Source organism: Branchiostoma floridae, chromosome 14, assembly GCF_000003815.2.
Source record: "Branchiostoma floridae strain S238N-H82 chromosome 14, Bfl_VNyyK, whole genome shotgun sequence".
Classification (NCBI taxonomy): Eukaryota; Metazoa; Chordata; class Leptocardii; order Amphioxiformes; family Branchiostomatidae; genus Branchiostoma; species Branchiostoma floridae.
In genome coordinates, this window is record NC_049992.1 from 9,581,187 (window position 1) to 9,603,723 (window position 22,537).

The 22,537-nt window shown below is 41.1% G+C and overlaps 2 protein-coding genes across 7 annotated transcripts in view; both read right to left on the reverse strand.

Annotated features, from left to right (window-relative positions):
- Nucleotides 1–591: 591 nt before the first annotated feature.
- On the reverse strand, nucleotides 592–20,992 carry LOC118431098. Of its 6 annotated transcripts, XM_035842204.1 has the most exons (11): nucleotides 20,856–20,992; nucleotides 19,058–19,152; nucleotides 7,596–9,248; nucleotides 7,087–7,161; nucleotides 5,518–5,683; nucleotides 4,481–4,599; nucleotides 3,907–4,067; nucleotides 2,839–2,986; nucleotides 1,946–2,418; nucleotides 1,561–1,729; nucleotides 592–1,240 (listed from the first exon to the last, which is right to left on the reverse strand). In XM_035842204.1, exons 3-11 carry the CDS (start codon nucleotides 9,168–9,170, stop codon nucleotides 1,202–1,204), a joined length of 2,925 nt encoding a protein of 974 aa, XP_035698097.1. In that variant the 5' UTR covers nucleotides 9,171–9,248; nucleotides 19,058–19,152; nucleotides 20,856–20,992; the 3' UTR covers nucleotides 592–1,201. The 6 variants fall into 6 exon arrangements, with proteins under 6 accessions (XP_035698097.1, XP_035698100.1, XP_035698099.1 ...); XM_035842207.1 differs by lacking the exon at nucleotides 19,058–19,152; XM_035842206.1 differs by lacking the exon at nucleotides 20,856–20,992 and having other exon boundaries at nucleotides 19,058–19,293.
- LOC118430097 (calcium-binding mitochondrial carrier protein Aralar1-like) overlaps nucleotides 19,091–22,537 on the reverse strand; it is a 6,851-nt gene continuing 3,404 nt past the window's right edge. The window contains exon 4 of the mRNA XM_035840807.1: nucleotides 19,091–19,152. Coding sequence (XP_035696700.1) covers nucleotides 19,091–19,152 — 62 coding nt within the window. The remainder of the gene's footprint in view (nucleotides 19,153–22,537) is intronic.

Below are 22,537 nucleotides of genomic sequence, written 5' to 3' on the forward strand. Positions count from 1 at the left end.
CAAAGGTTAGCCGTAAAGGCAAAGCTGACACACGGGCATACATGTAACAATGTGTGTGTTCTTTGCTGCGATCAGTAAAATTAGCGAGGGAGGTGTATATGAAAACAATGAACTCGAACTTTATAAAATGTCAATTTGGATAGTTGATACTGAATAACGTTTGCAGCGCTGGCAGATGACAATGGAGTAATGGCTAGATTCATGATTACATCATATTCTGTATGTAATGAGCAGGTTAAAGGAGATGTGTGGACATTGTCCATTTTCCTAAATCAACGTTGGCCTTTTACCCAACTGTTCATCTGCTTGTATCGGGTGAGAGAGTGTCAGGGAAGCCAGGAAACATAATCTTCAAGTAGATCCTACAATGGCATAAGAAAGTACCAAACTCACCAAGGAGTGTAGTCAGCCAAGAGGTGTCCATTTGCCGCGAAACACACTCCGAAGCCGGCTTCACTCCTCTATCTGTCAGCTTTTGATACTATCTTATGCTACCGTAGGATCTGCTTGGAGATTAAGGACACAAAAAAAGATTACATATCTCACCCCAACATTTACTTGAGGATCTTATTCGATTTCTTATATGACAACTTTGCTTTCTTCAACAGGATTTTATTGCAGTATGAGGCATCATTTTGTACACAACTTGCTATACACATATAGAGACACTTTGTGATACGGTAGCGATAACATTTGATTCCAAGCTGTTGATATTTGGAGTATCTTAGCAATTTGTAAAAAAAAACTCTCCCATGTACACAACGTACTTGTGATAACGTAGCATATTACAAACCGTATAACGTACAATAACTTTGAATATTAATGTCATAATGGCATTATCCATTGCCAGAGCCTACTATAGATCTATTCTGTACAACATATCCTCCCAAGCTAGGTAGTTAGTTAATGATATCTATTTTGGTAAATTTCAAAGCCCTTTAGTTTAGACAAATGCATATAAGTCAGATAGGTCCTCTGTGGATTTTTTCACAAGCAGTAAACCTGTGGAAAATCAGCCGACAAATTCAGTACAAATTCACATTTCAAATAAATGTTTATGTCTCAACTGTGCGTTCACATAAATAGCAAAGATTTTCTCTTTGCGATGCATAAACTCTTTCTTTGCAAAAGAGATGAGATTTGCACATGTGTCACACAGTAATCACAGATCCTTCTAGATGGCCGTCGATTTCAGCTCCCCTTATGTTGATGAGAAGTTTTTGATGAGTTCTTCAAACGCCTGTTGAAAAGACGAAAAAGGAAGGTGCAATAATCTGTTTTAATACTACATTTCGTGTATGATAAGTAAGGAGACAAACAAATCCTTCTAGTGTTTTTATTTTTCTTAAAATAAAACGTTCTCCAAGGGAGGCAAAACAAGCTGTTACTCCACTGCAGATAGATGTTAAGTAGTTGAAAGGATGAAGCCTTAAACACAAATTAAAGGGCACAAACTTATCTTATCTAAAACTGCGTAAATCAGCAGCAATTAAGACATATACTAAACATAAAGTAACTTCTAATCATCTTTTTTTTCGTTTTCAATCAAAATTGGTATACCTCTATCTCAGCTAGTGCGCTTGCGCTGATGCCGTCCTTCATGCCCTCTGTGACGTCACGGTCTGGGTCCGTGTTCGAGCGTCTTCTGACGTCACTGTCGCCTTGGAGACCGAGTGCTTCACTTACGTCTCTGGTTTCTATAGCCGACTGGTGCTTCTTCCTTACGTTCCTGAAAAAATTAAGCACGAAAATAATTGTTTCCCATTCCAATACTTCGATGTGTCATGCTTGATCATTATGGGAGTCAACAACAGTCACACCATAGAAACTTATTCTTACCTATTTGATTGATACAAACAACAGAATGTTGTGATATCATCATATGTTGATAGATATCGTAATATCATTATAGCCTGATATGGCGTTGTCAAATAACGTTACTCACCTTGGAGATTTTGACGGACTTGGAAGACTTGGCTTCTGCAAACTCTCGATCCCTCCTGATCCTTCCGAACTCGAGTCCTGTGCTGCATCTACTTCAGAGCTGCCCTCTGGTTGGTCCACTCTCGTTACTCTCTCGTTTGTGATTGGTTCATCTAAGGTCCTGTGTTTCGCTGACGCAGCAGCTTGCTTTCTCAACATCAGAGGACTAGCGAGGGCGTCGAATATTCGGTTGTGTGGACGGCCATGTTTGGCATCCAACGAACGATGTTTGCGCTTTCCGAATGGGCTTGTCTTCTTGGGCGCGTCCAAGGACTGTTGTTTCCTGAGGAAGACCGGGCTGCTGCTGGGGTCCGACTGTTCGTCGATGCTCCTGAGGGAATGGTTTCCGAGAGAGTCACTGCGCACGCGCAGTTCCTGTTCCATGATGCGCAGCTCGAGCTCTTTTTTGTACTCTAAACTTTGCAGCATCTCCGCCTGATGAGGAAAAGAAATGGTCAACTTAGTTTCCGCAAAATGTGTCGTACGTACATACAACATTCGAGACTAGGAATACATAGACACATTGAGTGGTCATTAAGAACCTCTTGCTTAACTAAATTTAGCTAAAATTCAATTGTATGTAAACTTTGTTTAAACAATGTTAAAGTTTAAACATTTCTAAAACGTTCCCGTTGTTATCGCTTTCTATCGTTGGTAGAAAAGCTGACGTGAGCTTTTGAGAACGGCCTACGAATTTTTCTTTAACCAAATCCCTTGTCAAGAGATCCTCTTGACATGTATCGGACCTTTACATAAATTTTCTGTGTCGTTTCCCTCCGATACCTATCCCTGCCTCTATAGCATTAGACCGTGTTAGCCTATTGTTGGTGTAAGTACATGTACATGTATACTGACCTTGTGTGTCTCGTTGACCGTGAGTTCCCTCGCCAGCTCTGTTTGCCTCAACTTCAGCTCGTTCAGCTGCTTCGTCAATGCCTCCGTCTCGACGTTATCCTTTGCTTTCAGCTTGCTCTTAGGGCTCTTATTAGGTAGATTCAATCTCCTACAAAAATCGGATACAAACCACGTGTTATACTAGTAACACAATAGTTTCCCTTGTAAAATGTAATAAAGCACGGCGATCGCGGTTCGAAGTCATCTCAATTGGCGTTCATGACCGATCCTGACTGTCAATCACAATTCGAGGGTGGTTACATGTCAATCAAATATTCATATTTGTATTTTGTTTCTTATTTTGAAGGAGGTGGGTGGGGCTATGGGATCGGCCGATTCACCATCGATCATGCATCCAGTAAACAGCTTCCACTACTGGCACTAGTTGGTCACTTTTAGGACTGCTTCCTTGCCACAACGCCTCCTTGCGGAATGCAGTAACAATGTTCACTCATAGCCCAAATCGTTAACGTTAGCAGATTAGACATTTTTCTTATGCCAAAAGAAGATTATACTTTCAAACATTTTCTGTTTTCCACATCTGTCTTGTTTGAAATCCAAAACAGCCCGATTTAAATCAGCATTTAATGATTAGAGTAAATTTTTTATCTACACTTCGAACATTTTCGAAACCTTTTTTAATAGATCTGAGATAAGTAATTGTTAGACTTATAAGTATTTTCTATGGAATATTATCCTGTATTTCCAACATGTTAAAAACTATATTACAACTATTATTTGAAAACCCTCTCGGCGACTTGGAATCGACTCTGATTCAGTAAATGCTGTCACTCTTAACTAGTCTCCAAGCAGACGTGTCAGCTGGATGAAAAAGAGAAGAATTTGGCCAAAAAGGGACAAATAAGTTGTGCCATGGGATTTCAGTCTTTTGCAGTCTATCCAGCCGGCCGGTCAGTTCACTCCTAGGAAAATTAACCCCTACGAGGATTTCATTCCTAACTTGGCCAAAGTCCCCTATTACTATTCGGCCACTCCGGAATCTTGTAGAGACTAACTCTAAGCACTTACTTGGTGATCCCGTCCACCTTGAGTTGAGCGGAGTTTCTTCTCTGGTTCAGGATAGTTGTTTTCCTCAGTGCTCGGAGTTCCTCTTCCTCCTGGGCCCTCTCGTACTTAGCGGTGATCTCCTCTTTCTTCTTCTCGACTTCAACAGGAGAGGGGAGGACGCTCTGTTTGTCGAAAAAGAAATTTTGTCAGAAAATGAGGTTTTGATATACAACAGAGGATGAATCAGTTGTTGATTCTATTACATGTATATGAAGACATCAGAACCTGTTCGGAAAGTGTTCACTGGCACGCTGCGAATGGTTACCACACGCATCAACTAAAATTGGAAACTTCAATCCGCCTTTTGCGACTTCCCGATCCCAAAAATATGCCACTTGAAGGGAGCAGATTAGGCTTACATAGGGTATAGTGTTATGACTTGCAAAAATCTGAAAATACACAAGACATTAGGCTCAAAGTCGGTGAGTTGTAAACTTTCTTACAATACATAACGCGTCATGTTAAACCCTAGGCCCTGTGGGGCCAATACTAGGCAATATGCGGCAGGCATTAACTTTTACTGTGAGACTGTTACCTTCTTTTGTAGGATCTGTTCTTTCTGTGCCAGCACCTCGGCCAGCAGCTGCTGCTTCTGTAACTCTCTCAGCTCCTGCTGCCATTTTATCTCCAGTTCTGATCCAGACGTGTCACCGCCTGTGGACAAATTAGTCTTTGTCATTGATGTCGTGATTGTAGGAGTTTCAGACATGACGTAATACTAGATTAATGAAGTGGGCCATTCTTCAACGTGTCTAAGATCTTTTTGATAGTCATGTTTGCTAGCAACACCTATTGGATAGACGTGTCGTTTATAGTGAAGAAGTTTATTTGCAAGTTCGTGACCGAGGGCTAATTGCAAGTACATGGTATAAACATAGTAGATATACAAGTGACAATGGACAGTTATGAACAATATTCCACTGTAATACCAGTGTTTGCTATTTCTAAACAGGTTGGGTTTGACTTCTTTTTTGAAAGCAGAGGGAGACGAAAAGCCCCACCTTTTCTAAAATTTGTGGGTTCTGCGATTTCAAGAGAAAATTGGCTTTCTGTTCGTCTGTCAATGTGAGGAAGTTGGGATAAGTCTTTGTGTCTTCTCTAAACAGAGTGATTCTTTCGGTTTTGTTGAATGAACATTTGGAAATAAAATGTGTCCATATATTATTTAGATAGATTAGGCTTATAAAACAGTAGTTATGTACCATTAGATGTCATACTTTGCACCTTGTACGATGTTGTGAAATAAAGTTATCATTATCATTATATTGCTTAATGTAGAAGTATCAACGTTGTGATATGTTTATCATGATAATATTTGATTTGATATTTAATTCATTCCCAAAGACGAATTGCAAATGGCAACACTAAACATGAACAGACAGTGAACATATTGTAGAACAAAGTGTTCAATCTATTGTAAGATTCTTTAGTTATTCTTTATTCCCTAATAAATAATGGTAAATATGTGTTATGGTGGTAAGGACGCATTTTACAATGTACAAGATACGTGTATGTACAGTTGAGTTAATGCCTTTTTAAAAGTTTAAGTGAAACATAAAGTATATAACTCACCCTCTTGGAATTCCCAGCTCCTGCCGTGTTCTAGATTGAGTCCCTCGAGTCCAGAGTCTCCGGACGGGGTTCTCGTTTTTTTGCCGTGTTCGTTCGCCATGGCGACTGGTAGGTCCCCAACCGAAGCCCACGTACTCTTGTTTCTCGTTATCGGCAGAACCAGGAACTGAGGAAAACAGGGTCTTTGTACTCATGTGCTTCTTAAGACGTAAATCTAATTGTTTGAATCCAATCAAGGAAGCATTCATTTGTGATAACTGCCTACGAACGTACGTGTGTAATTGTAAGATTCAGTGAAATGGAACATTTTACAGCCAGGTAGTCTGGTACAGACGAGGACATGGCGCAACAAAAGTACAGTGCAGAATTCGAAATTATTTCAAACATTCAAGAACAATTCAATAGTGATAATGAGACTGAAAGTCACAATGCAACCTGAACATTTTCAAATACACACACAAAACGTTAGAATGTGTAGGTTGTACAGAGCATTTCAGAAGAATTCTATCGAATGTATCAAATGTCAATTAAATATTAAGTCTACTCAAATGGCTGATGCCATCAACTATTACATGAACATACAGTTTGATTAAAAAACCTGTCTAACAAACTTACCGGTAAACACTTAACGGTGGATTTTGAAACGTCAAGTCGAAGTAGTTGTATAGTAGTCTACCTGAACAAGGTGCGTCCGTGGTAACGTAGGGACGTAAGAATCTGACGGGTCTACATGCCAGTTTGGATCGATTCGTGTCCGGTGATTGTGTAGAGCACAAACACTTTTAACTCGTTCACAAACACAAAATAGCTTTCCATCCACGCCCTCTCAAACACTGGCAGGCACTTCATATTAAATAAACCTCTGTAGAATTAACGTGTTTATGTGTGTGTGTAAGAAATGAGGCTGCATTTAGTGTTTCACTTGGTGGGACAATCACCCATAGAAGGGAAGAAGTGGAACTAAAAAAGGCCATACATTGTGAAGTATGAGTTCAGTAACGTTTCATATCAAATTATCCAGTCGGTGACGACGTCTTTCATTTATCAGATCATGTTTTTTTGGGGGGGGGGGGGCATGGTGAGGCTGCAACTTTAAATGCTGGTAAAGGATATGGGGCAAGCCTTAATGGTAAACATATCGAGTACAACAGCATTGCATTATTGATATCATTGCTTGATATCTTACAGTGAAAATACTTAAAGCCCACAGCAACTAAAAAATCTCGAGCGTTGCATGTGAAATGTAACGTAGTTGAATGTTATAATCCTTCCCACGCATTTCTTCTTGTATACATGTAAGGGTGGTGTACATTCCGTATGCATAACATAGCCCTTGTCCCACAAAGAACACTTAGAACAGGAGGCAAAACAGTAGAGGCCATTTAAAGTATCCAGTATGGTCAGGTCGAGGTTTGAACTCGCGGCCTTTCAAATGAAAAGTTAATCTCTACCCCCCTCTACCGACCAGTATGCTCGTCGTATTGCACCATGGTAGTCAAGACCAGTAGTAAGGCACTAGTCATGTAATTATAACTGACTAAAATACTTAAGAAAAACGTCTGTTCTTACCGCGGAGTCGTCATCATCGGACGTGTCGGAATCGTCCTCCGAGTCAGCTGCAAACATCCCCGTCCAATCGTCACCCTGTAAATCATTCATGGAGTTGTTTAAAATAGCTGTTACTGGCGGTTGTTGGGAGGGTAACATTGGATGAAATTCTTGCACGCAAGCTTAAGAATTCTACTCATATTCCAACTGTAGCTGTGAACATGTATTGACAAAAGAGGGAGCTTCATACTCAGAGCGCAGGTCGTTCGATGTTCGTGTTTTGATGCTTTCAGTCTTTTGGAAGTACATTCTCAGGGAAAAACAGCACGATAGCTTTTGGTACATATATGTACACTCCAAGCAGAGGTTGGGTGTAAAAATTGTTACAATATTATTTTCTTGACTTGCTACGCTTTCCGATATACAATAGATGGGAAAGTGTTCAGAAGCCATCCAACGTTTGCTTGGAGAGCACAGGTATACATAAATCAGTTCACAGTTAAACTTTATCATATTAGAGTTTCTCTTACCGTTGCACTGGACTTTTCATCACTGTCGTCTACCAACAGCAGCCCTTCGTTGTTAGGTCCAGGCAGGTGCTTCTCGAAGATTCCATAGCTGTCTTGGAAGCTTTTCTTTGAATATCTAAATCTAGAGATGCTTTGGTTCTCCTCTAAGTCCCTGTCCGAAACGTCTTCACCAGAGCCGTCATCTTCTTGTGATATGATGATACTCGGGGTTTGGGGTTCGGAGCCCGAGCTACTTGAAAAACTGTTTTGCAAGATCTTACTGTTTTCTTCAACTGTATATGCTGCAACTTTAAGTGCTGTCGTCCACCGATTCAGTTCGGCTGGGTCCGTTGCAGACCAGAACGTTGTCTTGCCATTGGCCTCGGTGATCTTAAAAGAATGTGGTCTTTTCTCTGTATCGTAACTGTCCACCGTGGAGCCTGCGAGCGAGACTACCGCGTCTGGTTCGCTGTCCATTTTATGAGACTTGTAGCAGTAGAGCCGCTGGCCGCTCACAGCGCTGTAACATTTGGACCATGACAGTTTTCCCTTTCTGTGTAACTGCCCAGAGATGACTGCATCCTCGAGTTTCGTGTTGGAATCGCTTCTCATGTACTTTGATCGAACAAGCTGCCCGGTCACTTTGTCCTTAAGCGTGGAGACTTTATGCACAATGTTAACTCCTAATTTCTTTTTCTTCTGCAGCGTTGGAGACTTGTTGCCGAAAAGGTTGGACAATACTTTAGGTTTTGGAGAGTGTAGAGCCTTGCGAGATAGCTGCGGCGACGCACCCGGACTGCTTTCCCTACTCGCTCCGTCTTTGGTGGGAGTCTGCAAGGAGGATATGGGTGCGATTTGAACATGCCGCTGATCATCCTCAGAATCGCTGCTACTGCTATGAGGCTGGTTGACGAGATCCATTCTTTTCCTAGCTTGCTTTGGCGACGGTTTGTACGCGCTTAGCTTAGAGACTGCGTTTTCTTCTGAACTCTCACCATCTTGTTCGGTGCCTGAATCCGTGAAAAAGTCTGGATCGAGTTCCGAAGACGCCGTTAGCGCTTCCACCCAGGACTGCACCTCTGCTTCACTCTCTGCACTGAACACTAACTCTGCCTCTTCGAAGTTCTCGTACGAAAGTTGGAATTGGAACTTTCCCATTCCCGATGTCGTCAAGCTGCGCGCTCTCTTGAGGGTGTCTTGTTGTTTATCGTCGTTCTCCTTGCCGTCATGGTCGTGCGGCTCTTCGCGCACTTTTTCCGATTGAAACGTGAGAGCTCTGACGTCATATCCCGGTAGGACGAGAACCTTGACGGCCTGTTCGGAGGTTTCTTTCTCGAACATGCAGAACAACATGTCCGCAACCACGCACCAATACCTGGTGCCGTCAGTCTCGGAAAACAGCCATCCCTGCTGATCGGGTGACGTCAGATCTGACAGAGCAACGGGGTGGCTGAGAAGTGGCAACTCTGGCCGAGTTTGTGACAGGGCAAGTTGTAAAGTGTGGCTTATGGATTCTCTTCTTCGCCCCCCTGATTTTGGCGAAGTTGTCTTCCGCATGTCGACGGAGGCTGGGAACGAGTCGTAAGTCTCAGTCATGGCTGGAGGACGACCCTTAGTCTTCTTCCCAGGCTCCTCAGGAATGCCCTCAAGACGCCCCTCCCTCAAGCCTCTCAACTGGAACAGAAAAGTGCAGGGAAAGTTAAAAGCCTGTATAGGAATGGAGGAGGTCATTGACAGCTGCTTGAGGCATTCCAAGAATTAGCCACCTAGTCCTTCACCGCGCCCAATATGCTCAATATGACCCGGAAAGCCCACACTTGAAAACACAGTGCGGAATGTGTAGGAGCTGTAGAAGTGATATTAGAGTCGCGGAAGAACAACGCTTCGTCTATTAAATCAAATAAGCCGAACAGTCTTTTCTGAAGATGTGGCGTAAGTGTGAACGGTTGGCTTGAGGTTGCTGTCCTTCCCCACATACTACACAAATAAGCCAAACAAGTTTTCACTGGTGACAGTCATATTTACGATGTAAGTAGATGTGGGCAGATTGTTTTCTTCTGTAAACCCAGCTTCAAGTGCGATTAGTATCTCCATAGTCGACAAGGTCGTTCTACAACCATACGTCATCTCATGTTACATGTATGGACGTACATGTGCCGACTTTGACGGTAATGTTGACTCGTAAAATAATTTTTGTGGTAGCCATTACATTCCAATGGTATAAAAATGTGGGTGGAGCTTAGCTTGAAAATCTGAACGTTCCCCATGCAAGGTCCTTGACCGTTCAATCCTCCATGGGACACGCCTCATTTCTCAGCCAAAAGCGCACTCGTCGTGCTAGTGGACAATTTGTCAAACCAAGTCTCTCAGCCGATTCAATACCATAACCACTACATCACCCTTGTTTTTCTGCCATGCATAACTCAAGCTAAAGCTTGGTAAGTTGTGTCGTGGATCTTTCTAGCGAAGCTATTCGATAGATATGACAGTAAACAAGGATGTGTGGCAACTTTTTTCTATCACAAGACACCTTGATAGTGTACGTACGTACGACACACCCACGACTGTCGTACGACATATCTACGACCTTGCTGACGTAAATCAGTCGCACGAGGATTGTGGCCGGATCCTCAAATTGTTGATAAAGTACCAATCTCTAACACTTTCTAAAAATCGGTTTGCGAAACAGTAAGACAGAAATACATGAATAAATGAATAGTTACAAATATCAACCATTTGAAAGACAATCAAAATCTAGCTAACAATAAAAATCTAGCTAACAATAAAAATCTAGCTAACAATTGAAATCTAGCTGGCTAACAAAATCCAACTAATATGCATAACATATAACGTAATTAAAATAATTTTCGATCGTAGTCTTTAGTTACCAATTAGTATCGATTATGTGGCAATTCTTTATGATGATGAACACAATCAAGAGTTCAGCGATCATGACAAAGGACAATCAACCAGCAAAATATATAAGAGACGACACAGAGTCAGACAGTATACCGTTATCTAGTAGTACAAGCGACAATCACCAGGTACTTCTCAATAATATAATACAAAACACATATAGATGTTATTTACCTGTATTTTGAAGGGTCTATTAAAGTTCAGTAAGGCCCTACGGCCCCAACATGCAGAGACCACCATGGCTGTATTGTGAACTTCTAGGAACTAACTGCCTGGTAGGTACTACACGCCGTGGTCACGAAATGCCGGCTATAACCCCTACTTAGCCCCCAAAACTATTGATCCGAACGTGCCGAGAGGACCCACAAGTGGCATTCCAACCCTCCAACATTCTACATACGGGATATCCTGGACGGGGACAATCGTGACGTCACAGGAGGAGTGTGTTGGTTCGAAATCCAATATGGCGACGAACACACCGGCTCAAGTGCACACCAAACATATGTGTAGCTGTGCGTGGGTAAATGTTGAATTAAAGTTCACGGATGATCGACGCACGCCTGTGAGGCATCTACCGTCTGTCAACGGCAGATAGTTGTTGTGTTAACAAATTATGCAATACATAGAAATGGTATATCATAACACAGTAAGAAATGTGTATGTTAAAACTAGCACCATCATCGATTCAGGAAATACTCATTTCTGATGAGGAAGCCTTGCGGAAGACTCGAGCTCACACAAAAATACATTAATACATTGCAGTATTATTTGCCAGCCGTAACCTACAGAAGTTCGAATCCTATTCACCATGTTATGTTTATTCCTAAAATAAGACGTAACATCGACTATCATAACATCATAACACCGAATGTAACGTTAATACAATTCAGATATTTAGGTGTTGCAGACAATCTTGAGAAGGCCTCTATAACAAAGTATTTTGAGGTGGCGGTATAATGGCACTCGGTAGAATTATGCGAATGCATGTTAGGATATGTTTGGACTTTTTACCTGATTGTTCTCAATACTATTATTTTCTAAAGATTGAGCGTAAATCGACCAGACAGGGTGGAACATTTTTTCCTTTCATTTCTAATCGGCTTGACCTTTCACAGCCTTTGTTTGGGGATATTCTAATGACTGGTTATAGGACTAACTCAATGGTGCTTTCAGTGGGTATTTCACTGTACTTAGCGACCCTTTTCTGCCAAGCGGAACATCTATAGAACTCATGACCCAAGTTTTCCTTTTTATTTGTGAGATCCTTATTTGTGAACATTGTAGTAAGCCTTTACTAAGTCCTTTCAAGCTACTTTGTTCCTTGAGTTAGGGTCAGCGATTGTTGAGAAAGAGAAACAGCGACGGACCAAGGCTGTATTTTGGTTTTACAGAAAACGTGAATAGACTATTCTGTATTCTTGTGTCACATACGAGGGTGGGCTCTTAGGATTAGGATTACCAAATGAACTGTAACCATACGAAAAGTCACAAAAACCACTGTCCTACAAAATTTAATGCAAAACATATTTCCCGAGTCTAAAATGTCTTGCGCAATGCAATGATGAAAAAGATTAATTTGGAATTCAACATAAGCAAGAAGTTGAACGATACGGTTTGGTCCAAGAAGGCATATTTTGGATAATCAGATCACATTTTCTGATTAAAAGGTGGATAGATTTTATATATTTAGCCCGTTTAGCCACATGAAAGACTAACATCGCAACTTCTGAAAAAATGGGATAACAAGAAGAAAAAAGGCTGTTTATTTTCTAACCAGCTTGCACCTACACTTCCTTGTAATAATAATCAATGCCATGCTCTAAGCTCTTGTATCCCGTTACACATGAGTAAGATACTATGGCCTATTTCCCACGCCTTCACTACACCTTCGTGGTTACCTGTAACGTAGACACCATACCCTACCCACAGAGTAGCATTGTCCCCGACCCTCCCAAATCTAAATAACATTACCAACGGTATTCAACTGGTAATTCAATAAGGGATTGCAAAGGAGATCGGTTCCAGTGTGATACTAATGATGCCCTGCAACGTTAGAAACAGTGTTTGTGATATCCCTCCTTTGTTGACGTCACGTACGGCCTTTGTGTGAGCCTATCCCTCATGAGATGGTGATTAAAGCTTTGCAAGCGACAGCCATACGTGCACACATTTCTGGATGTAGGAAGATTAAAGGTTTAAGGCTAATATCCACAGTTATACCTTTCTCATTGTTGTCACCATTCATGTCCATTGCTAGCTATATCTATATGCACTTCTGAGATATATTTGCACTCATGTTCGTCAAAGCAGGAAATATAGCGCTCCCAATGATGCCTAAAGTGGTTTAAATGAATGAATGAAAGTCTTATTAAGAAGAGGCAAACATAGTGAAAGCGGTATATGCGTATACAGTGACAGCAGCTCACATTGTGAAAGACTCGAACGGTTCTGTTACCCGTAATGTTTGTCCGGACAAATATTTGTTGTTGTCAGAGAGACACTCCACAGCTGTGCGCACTCTACCAGTTACAAAACTTCATTAACCAGAGAAGTCAGCCGAGCACAACATCAAAGATTCGGAGCTAATCATGAAATCCATCGAAAAATCTTGAGCTCTTTTTTTCTAGTTTTTCTGTAACTTTAAGAAACATCAGAGACATTCCAGAAATGTCAAGGCAGATGAAATTTTCATATAACATTATACAATAGATATATTATATGGTAGAAACATTTACATGCCAAGAATTAAAATGAATCTCCATTTTTTATTTGTTCTACCGAGGATCTACACCGACTAACTCTCGTTTTGAAAATGTTTCAACACAAGCATAAACTATATGATGAAAAAGGCTCAAGAAATAACAAAGATAGCCAATATTTTTACCTGTCTCTCCTTGTCCTGGCCATGCATATGCTTCACCCAGTCAGGCAAAAACCTGGAAACCTTGCTTGTTGAATCGTCCTTCCTAACGAACATTTTCAATAGCACTGAGGGCCTGTCTGTGTCTGAATCAGTAGAACTGTTTATCCGTACAGCAGAGCCCTTCGTGCCCCGTTACCCTGAGATATTTCCATGTGAATAACCGGAATGGGGGAGGAATGGGCGTTCTTTGTGCCCCACAAGTGAACCCATGTCCCAACCTGCTGAGGGTCTAAACTCAAGAGCGCAAGCCAACCGTACATGCGCACAAATCGCTAGTGGCAAGGCGTGACATAAACAGTGTAAAGATAGTCTTCTAGGCGTGCTGACATGGGTACTTTGACAGGGAAAACTGTGGATATACAAACTACAATGATTCACTTGTAGAAGACTACTAGTATGTAATTAGGAGCTCATTATCTCTAAATATAGCCTCAATGCCCTGTACTCTTCGTTTGTATCACAGTGTTTGTTGCCATACAGAAATGCATGTTTCGCATTTTTAGACTGACACCGGGGTGAATTCGTAAGTGGAAAACCGCATTTTTTTGTTTAAAACAAAACAAACTCTACTTTATCCGAGGCAATTGTGTCAAAGGCGCTGTATCAAAGGTCAAAAGAGGTTGTTTCTGTGATGCTGAGGCTAAGAATGGATAATTTGGACCCTGGTATTCAGAAATTACAATATCAAATCTCTTTGTTCTATCTTTAATACTATTAAGTTAAACGCTAGTTCACCTTTATCCATGGGGTAACCTATATCAGATGAGCAGTGGTTTTAAGCTGAAATATTTACAAAATACCGCAATTTGAGACCAGCGTCCGTCGACCTGATATCCCCAAATACTCTTTTTTTTAAACAATGGATAAAGGTTACCCCGCGGATAAAAGTGAACGAGCGTTAAGTAGTTTCCAATTTGGAAGCGAGAAGCTCTGGCGGCCAGTAAAACGGCCCTATGTCTAGATCTTATCAAGGAGCTTATACATCTAGCTATAGTCTGTTGTGTCCCGGGCACAAGATGGTACAGGCCTCAGATCACGTGGTATCCAGAACTCGTGTCCCGGTTTGGAGCAATGTTTTTATTTTGAGGCAGCTGGGTAATCGGTACACATGGCAGTCTAGATCACATACAAGGGTGTTTACCACCATCTATGTTTGCCGGGTGGGTGCTTAGGAATTTCGGACCCTTTATGGGAGGTGGTTTTCCTCTTTCCTTTGCGTAGTTTCTCTTCAATAGTGATACATATAATGACGCAGGTTACATTTATCAATGTGCAACGTTTCTACGATGTTATGTCGTTTACTCTTGCCGGTTCGTAGCCCGAGACAATTGGTTAGCTTTAATAAAATCTAGAATAGAAAAAAAATCTGGTTTATGTCACTTGGATGTGATATATGTAATAAAAAGACAGAACACCTTGATGTCAGATGTTACAGAAAAATGCTTAATCAATGCAGCCAATAGACCACACACACACACGTGCATAACAAATAATTCGAAACTTACCGTATCTCAGTATGTATTCTAAGCATTGAATCCTGGACAAGCTTAGACAATCAAAGGGTACGTACATGAATATTGTTACTGATAAGTACAATGACAAGCCATGTAACAGAACAGTGCCTGTAGTACTTCTCCCAGTTACAACAGAATACGAGTAACTTCACTGTACCACAATCAGCTACTTAAGTGGTGACCCCAGAAGAAGCTACTTATATAAACACACACCTGTCTGGCCATGGCATATCTTGAAGACAGACGCCAGCGAAAACTGGGCACAGGAAAGACTTTTGAGCACATAACTACTGTCTGTATCCGCGTGCTCCACAACCGGTCAAAGTGGGGCACAGAAACGCAACTGGTTCTGCTTTCTTTTGTGAGCTATCCTGGGCCGGATTAAAGCTCGACTGAAACGTGTTTTACCACTTCGCGTAACAGTACATCGATCAGTACTTAATTGCTGTATTCTCCCCAGCGACTTGATTGAACAAAAGAGCCAATCATTTGGATACCTCACCACTTAGACACTTTGATACAACATAGACGAACATGGACTGTAACTGCGTTTTATGACACAACATACATCGTACCAGTACTGTGTCTAATTCTCCATTAGTAAAAATTATAGAAAGATCGAACTAAGGAACCCTATTTTATTGAAAACTTGGATCTGTCATCTTTGTATCGAAGACAATACATCATTAAAGGCCGTCGGTGATTTCTTTCTCTGTTCAGTATTCATGAATGACAATGACAGACATTAGTGCTCTCATGAATACTTATCAGTTATAGATAAACAATGTCTTCTAAGATAGATGGAGTTTTACAGATTCTAACAGCCCTCTCAGAAAAGATCTAGAAGAGAGTAGCTCTATTGGGCCATGGACAGTGACAGCTCGTTCATTTAAAACGAAAATTGAACACGGTTTCAATGCAAAAGCATACAACATCTATCAATCGCAAATGACATCAAAAGAATTATCATCCTATCTAATCTAACAGATAATCTAATCTGAGAATTCCTTTGAATCTTGAAACTCTTTTGTCGTCGTAGTTTCAGCAAGACTATGACAGAATCAACAAAGAAATGACTACAACCTTTCAGGATTTCTCCGTCACAGCTGGATTCTGTACGACACTGTACCTGTACTATCCCAAGAAAGCTCCCAACTTAAGCTTGCTGTCGTTCACCTATACTGTACGGTGACAATGTTACCGGACCTTATCCGAACTCTGCGCAAAGTATACACCTGTCACAGCCTAGATAGAGTACTGTTTCACCGACTGACGCAAAACTAGCGGAACTGATGTGTCGTAAATGAGGCAAACATCCACCTGTCTGTTACGTGGCCAACCTGTGGTTTTTGCTGCAACATGAGACGGAAGTCAGGGAATGACTAGACTGGAAACCACAACTTCTGGTATGAAAGAACGTCGTTGTGTGTGGTAAAGTCGGCGTCTGTTTGCCGACTTTGGCTGCACGCAAAGTAATTTCTGTCAACATACATTGGGTCCGGTACTGTTACCCGTTTGACGTAAGTATAGAGAGGAAAAATAATAACGCTATTTCTTCATTGCATATATGGGTCGCATTACTGAGTAATTTCCAACGAGGAATACACAGCTACCAAGTTGCACAGCTACTGAGTATTTGATAGGATATGACCGGACACCCCAGACAGAATATATAAGCTCCAAGAAGGTCTATCACTCAATCGTGTATACCAATGGAATGAATCTTATTGTTGCTTGAAAATCAATGATAGGAATCGGTATATAGGAAAGCCATTAAAAAGACGTACAACGCGTTGTTTAAACAACAACAGAACAATGAATGACATACAAAATTCTTGTCATACTGTTTTTGACCCCACCCCATAAATCCTTTGATCTCTATTTGCTGACAGTGTTTATGCTGGGGTTATCGGGAACAACGTGAAAGGTTATCTCCGTGAGTCATGGCCGTGAAATGCTGCTGGTGGTAATCTCCAAGCAGATCCTATGCTGCCATAATTTTTTTTTGAGACGTCTTGCTTGAGTGCCAGTTTCGTTGAGCGTGGCACCACTGTACTGTATTTCCTCTTTGTTGCAGAACAACAACAACAACAATTCCGAGGCCTATTGCCCATGCTCTGAGACGGAATTGCGCGATTTTTACACAGTAAAAATGGGTCTTGGCACTCCTGCTGAGCGTCTTGGCACTCCCGCTGAGCGTCTTGAGTCTGCCTCTGGAGTGGTCTCAAGGCTCACAGCATGAATCGCGTCTTGAGATCTAGACCCCTAAATTTCTCTTTACACTGTGGCTGAGACGTCTTTGGCTGAGACGGTCTTGGCCAAGACGTCTCAGAAAAACCCAATGTAAAGCGGTGTCTACCAGACTCCCGGCTGGCCGAATAGAAATGCGAGACACTTTACACTAGGTTTTTCTGAGACGTCTTGACCAAGATCGTCTCAGCCAAGTATGAAAGCTGGCCAAGGAGTATAGCCACCGGCCAAAGGGAGTCAGACGGGCACCGGAGCATACATACTCCAAGGCCGGCTTCACTCCTCTGCCAGCTTTTAATACTATCTTATGCTATCGTAGGATCTGCTTGGATATTAGCTAGTGGGACGAAAGCAACTCGTCCCTTCACTTCTCACGTTCGACGACAATCGGTAGGACGACGATAAATCATCGGTAATCATCGTTTCTACTCGGGAATGTTCGTCGTACAATGCCGAATATGAAAGCGTATTACTAATTATAATACATTCTACAAGGATCGCGCTGCACTCTCACTACGACCTAAAACGGTTGCGCGTAACCTTCGATTTCATACTTGGTGTATCATACATAGACTGATTAAATCTCGCTTATAGCAGCCCGCCCAACATCCGATACCCCGCGGGGAGGAGCCAGTTACAGCCCTGGACAGCGGAGTTTGCGTTGCACAGACTATATCATACAAAACAAAACATAACGTTAAATGTGTGACAGAAAAGACAACAAAACGATTTTACACAGTTCGTTGAAAGGAATGTTAGGTCACCGAAAGAGCGGCGTAAGAATGCGCCGTCCTAGTGGAAAGGGGGTACCGCTATAACCATGTTACTTGACGCTCTTAAGATTACTTTGGGGGTGCTTTAGCAGTATTCTGTATTGTACATTTATAAGTAAATAGTTTTCACTGTCGTGTAGTTCCTCAAGTTGCACAGAGTCTTAGTATGTATAGACTGACTGACAATATAGCGTTGTATTGTATTGTACTGTATTGTATTGTATTGTATTCCATGTAGTATTATCCTAAATGTACTGTGTATTGGAGACTGGCACTAGTGCGAATCGAGCCACGACTAAACCCATAAGTATGCCGTGTAGCGTTCAACCTATGTGCATGTCGTGACTAGGTTGTCGTGGGAAAAGGACCTCTTTTTAATTAGTTGGCTCTTTTGTAAATATCAGAATAAGTGGAATGTTAACAAAACAAATGCTGGTAAAAGCTGAACTGGTTGACCTTTTGTCTAAAAGAAAAGAAATGTGATAGCTATTTCATTCATTTGCATTTTCAATAGTTTCGGCGTAGGAGGAGGGGGGGGGGGCTGTGTACGTGAACTTTATGAACTCCATCGGGAAGTAAATACACCTATATCCTTCTTCTATATGGTATAAACAACAAAGGATGAAATCCTTATATTTCAAAACAGACTTCCTTAGTCTGCTATGTTAAGCGTACAGTACAATCTGACATACTAAAGAAAAGGAAAACCTTCGTTATTGATGCAAATCAGAACTTAATGTACGATCTGGTAGAAAAGGCAACCTTTTTTATGTCTTTTATAACTGAATTTTGCAGGCATCGTATACTAGTCTGTTGAATAGCACACAATGAAAAACAGCTTCAGAGTTCGGCATTTTAGAGTTCGCATTCCTCTGGTCAATGAATCTCCTCATTTTTATCAATTCTAGAATTTTTCTCGCTCATAGTGAAGTCTGCTGGAGACTATAACATTGCTATGATATGATATGACAATCATGCTACGCATATGTATCTATATAGCCTGTTTAAGTAATACACGTACTATAATACTAAAAATTGGGTACTCTGAACAGAAAAATACATTTCAGAGTAAGTAGTACAACAAAATGAGAAAAAGAACCACTGTACCTGGATGCTAGTACGCTGTATATGCAGTCCTGGTTACCCGTGGACTTCTAGCCACTGTCTGACGAAGTCTTCAAGTTGACTATCACGGTACATACCTGTAGACCAGAAAGTTTACATATTTATTCCTTAAATCACATGACGTAAATGGGATTTTATCTCCTTGCTGGGATCAAAGAACGCTTTTAGAGGTTGGTTGTGACAGGAACTGTTCAGCCGGATATTACCGGATGTACCAGAATGGCACTTCCTGTCTCTGCCCTAAATAAAGTTATTGCACCTGTGTCAGGTGGGCGAAACCATTGGGCGGACAGAGGAGGGGTGTTGTTTCACCTCCAGCGAAAACCCCAAATCCATAGAGAAAGTAAACACATTTCAACAACAGTGCAACGAAGGAATTGTTCCTTTGAAATTCAGTTTGTATGCGTAGTTTTCAACCCCTGATTATTGCATTCGGTATCAAAACCACTTTTCCAAGCGATTGTATATTCTAATGGGCTTACAGTAACTTTGTACATAGCATTTTCAGTACATTTTTCTAGTGGCTTGTTCGTCAGTTAGTAACATGTCGCACTTAGTCAATCTTCTCTTCATTACAAAATGGAGAAGTTTACGAAACATTTTTTCACTAATTGCCTATGTACTTTACGAATCAAGGAATCAAAACAACCTGAACCAAGCAAACAACTTACATCTGCTTGGAGATGGCAATCAACACTTGCGTCTAGACTGTAATTGTAAGGTATCATTGAATAGTAAAGGTAACACTAGCCCCTGAGGGGGTAATACATATGTCTGTCTTGTTTCACAACACGTTACTAACAGCTGGACGATCTGCCCCTGTTTATGGTACCTCCAGAGGGTTTCAGTATTTACCCACTCTAAACCGGGCGTCATGGCGTTTGTTGGGACAAATCAAGACAAACAGAGTACCTAAAGGGCAAACAGTTACCGGCCTTGTACAGTTGCCGGGCACAAATGGCGGCCTCCGAACAACCACGAAACATGACGGGAAGTTGACTCGGGCTTTGTTCGGTAATATTCGTGATTTATGATCGAACCGAAGCGTTTTTAAAGGCATAGTCTACTGGCGATTAGTTTTACTGCATTGGTGGCTGGTTCCGGAGGATTGTACTGATAAAAAAGCTGTAAATGTTCTAAATGGCAACAGGTTGCTAATTATGGTTATTATGGAACCAATTGGGAATTACACTGGTCTTAAATTCAATCATGATGAATCTTTCAAGCGAGGTACAGGTACAAGTGACAGAGAGAAAGACGAAGAGTGGTAGAGTTCTATTAAGGAAAATGACTTCCTTCACTTGCAATTTTCCAGAGCCCAACAAAGAATGCTTACGTTATATTGAAATTTGCTCACCTGTACTATTCTGTCGCGTTGTACTCCAACTACTACAGATAGCGTGATAAGGCGTTAAAGATTGGCCATGTTACGAGTGCCTAAATGTCATAGATTATACATTAAGATATGGACTGCGACAGCTGGCGAATAACATGTTTAACAGGTCTAAAGATATCTAAGTAACCCACCTTTAAACGCCGCAAGGCAATCTGGTTTGTAAAAAGTGGGTTGTCTACTGAAGGTACTGAGATTCTTAGTAGGTACACTTTTGTGTACTGACAATGCCTTGTACTGAAACGCGTACGGTGCATGCACTGTACATAACACACTGTGAACTAGCATGCAGGACGAATATGAACACATGTACATGTTTGTAGGTCCATGTAGACAACCCACCTAACACGTGTATACATGTGCACAACAAGCAAACTGGAAACATACCTTATGTGAAGTCCAACTTCCAGTGTCTTTGACAGTTTAACACACACTATAGTCTCAAGCTACCAACCGTTGTAGCCTGTGGACTCAAAAGGGCACGCCAAGAAGCACGTCCTCGCAAATTTGTCATCGCCACAGACTACGTACTGTGTTTGCAGAGTTTTCCCGACCAGGTCTCAGCAGGTACAAAGGTCGGATTGTTCCATCTCAGAAGTTACATCAATCCTTGTCACATTGTTCGACCCGCATAACAGGGACGTTGGTACAAGGCATACAGGGGAGGGGTTGGTGGATCGATTTTAAATGGGTGTTTAAATCGGTAAACATCCATTTGAAGAATCGGTGCAATGACACAGTTGGTAGAGTAGTGATTCCTTTTTTTTCCTTTTAAACATCCACTTTTTATATTTGTCCAGGAATGCTAGTAAGTCTTAATTTTGCACCATTCAACAAAACTATATATCCTCATGGTAGCTACGCTTAAGAGGATTACAGAGGATATCTTGTCGATAGTGCCAAGCAATTCTTATCGACAGGAAGATTCTGTCAATAATGCCAAAATCTTAAAATCGTCTCAATTGTATTTACTTAAGGTACAAAATATGAATGAGCAAAACATAGAAAAGACAAACATTATCACCGTTCTTAAAATGCAATAGACCTATCCCTTGTAATTGTGTACGTATACATTATTGAAGTACAATAAAATCCAGATTTTATCACGTTAACACATTACAATTAACTGCACAGGTAACGTTGGTGAAGTTTGTTGATAAGTCCCCAGGGGGCCTGGTTAAGGTTTCTAGTTCGGAATGGTATAGATAAGATGAGAATGATAAAGCATGCACACTTTATTGAGTACCCTTTCAGTTGTCCAGTTTTAGACAATTCAATATATTGGACCATACTACTTCTCGCACGGGGAGAAATGAATGAGAAAACAAATAAACAAATTCACGATTTGTAGTTTTATCTATTCTTCACCCTTCCTCGAAAACAGATGGATCGGCCTTAGTACAGCGCCCTGAGAATAGTCTTTCTTTTTATTTCCCCTTTAGTAATTTTTAACACAAAATAATCAAAACACATGTACATGTACAAGCGCACAGCAGATGAATAAAAACCGGGAACAGGCATAGGTACGTGAAATGTGCATAAAGATATATGACTGGAATTTATACATGGAATGTATATATGCACCGAAGTGAAACAAATATCTATAGAATTGAAAATAACCATTAGAAACATGAATTTCCCCAATATCTTTGATATTGGTTGTTTTGTATGCTATCATAGATTCTTGATCATGAGTTATCACAAATATAGCACACATTCAAATGGTATAAAAATTGGACTTTATTGGCTACAAACATAGTACTGTACAATCAGTATTTATCATTCCAATCTTAGGGTCACTCCTTTGACAACATGAGGGGAGGTTTCTTACATCAATATATGTACTTTTACATTCCCGACATACCTGAGCGGCCACTTCAAACTGTTGACATGACGTCAGGAGAAGGACAAAGAACAAAGTACTAGTACGTCAGAACGTCTACCGATGTCTGTATGTCGTCGTCATGGCAACAATCGGACCAATGAACTCGTTTATTCTGGGAGTACTTATGGGGATATTTTTGTAAGACAAACAAAAAGGCTTGCATGTTTCTCGAGGTGTTCCCCGT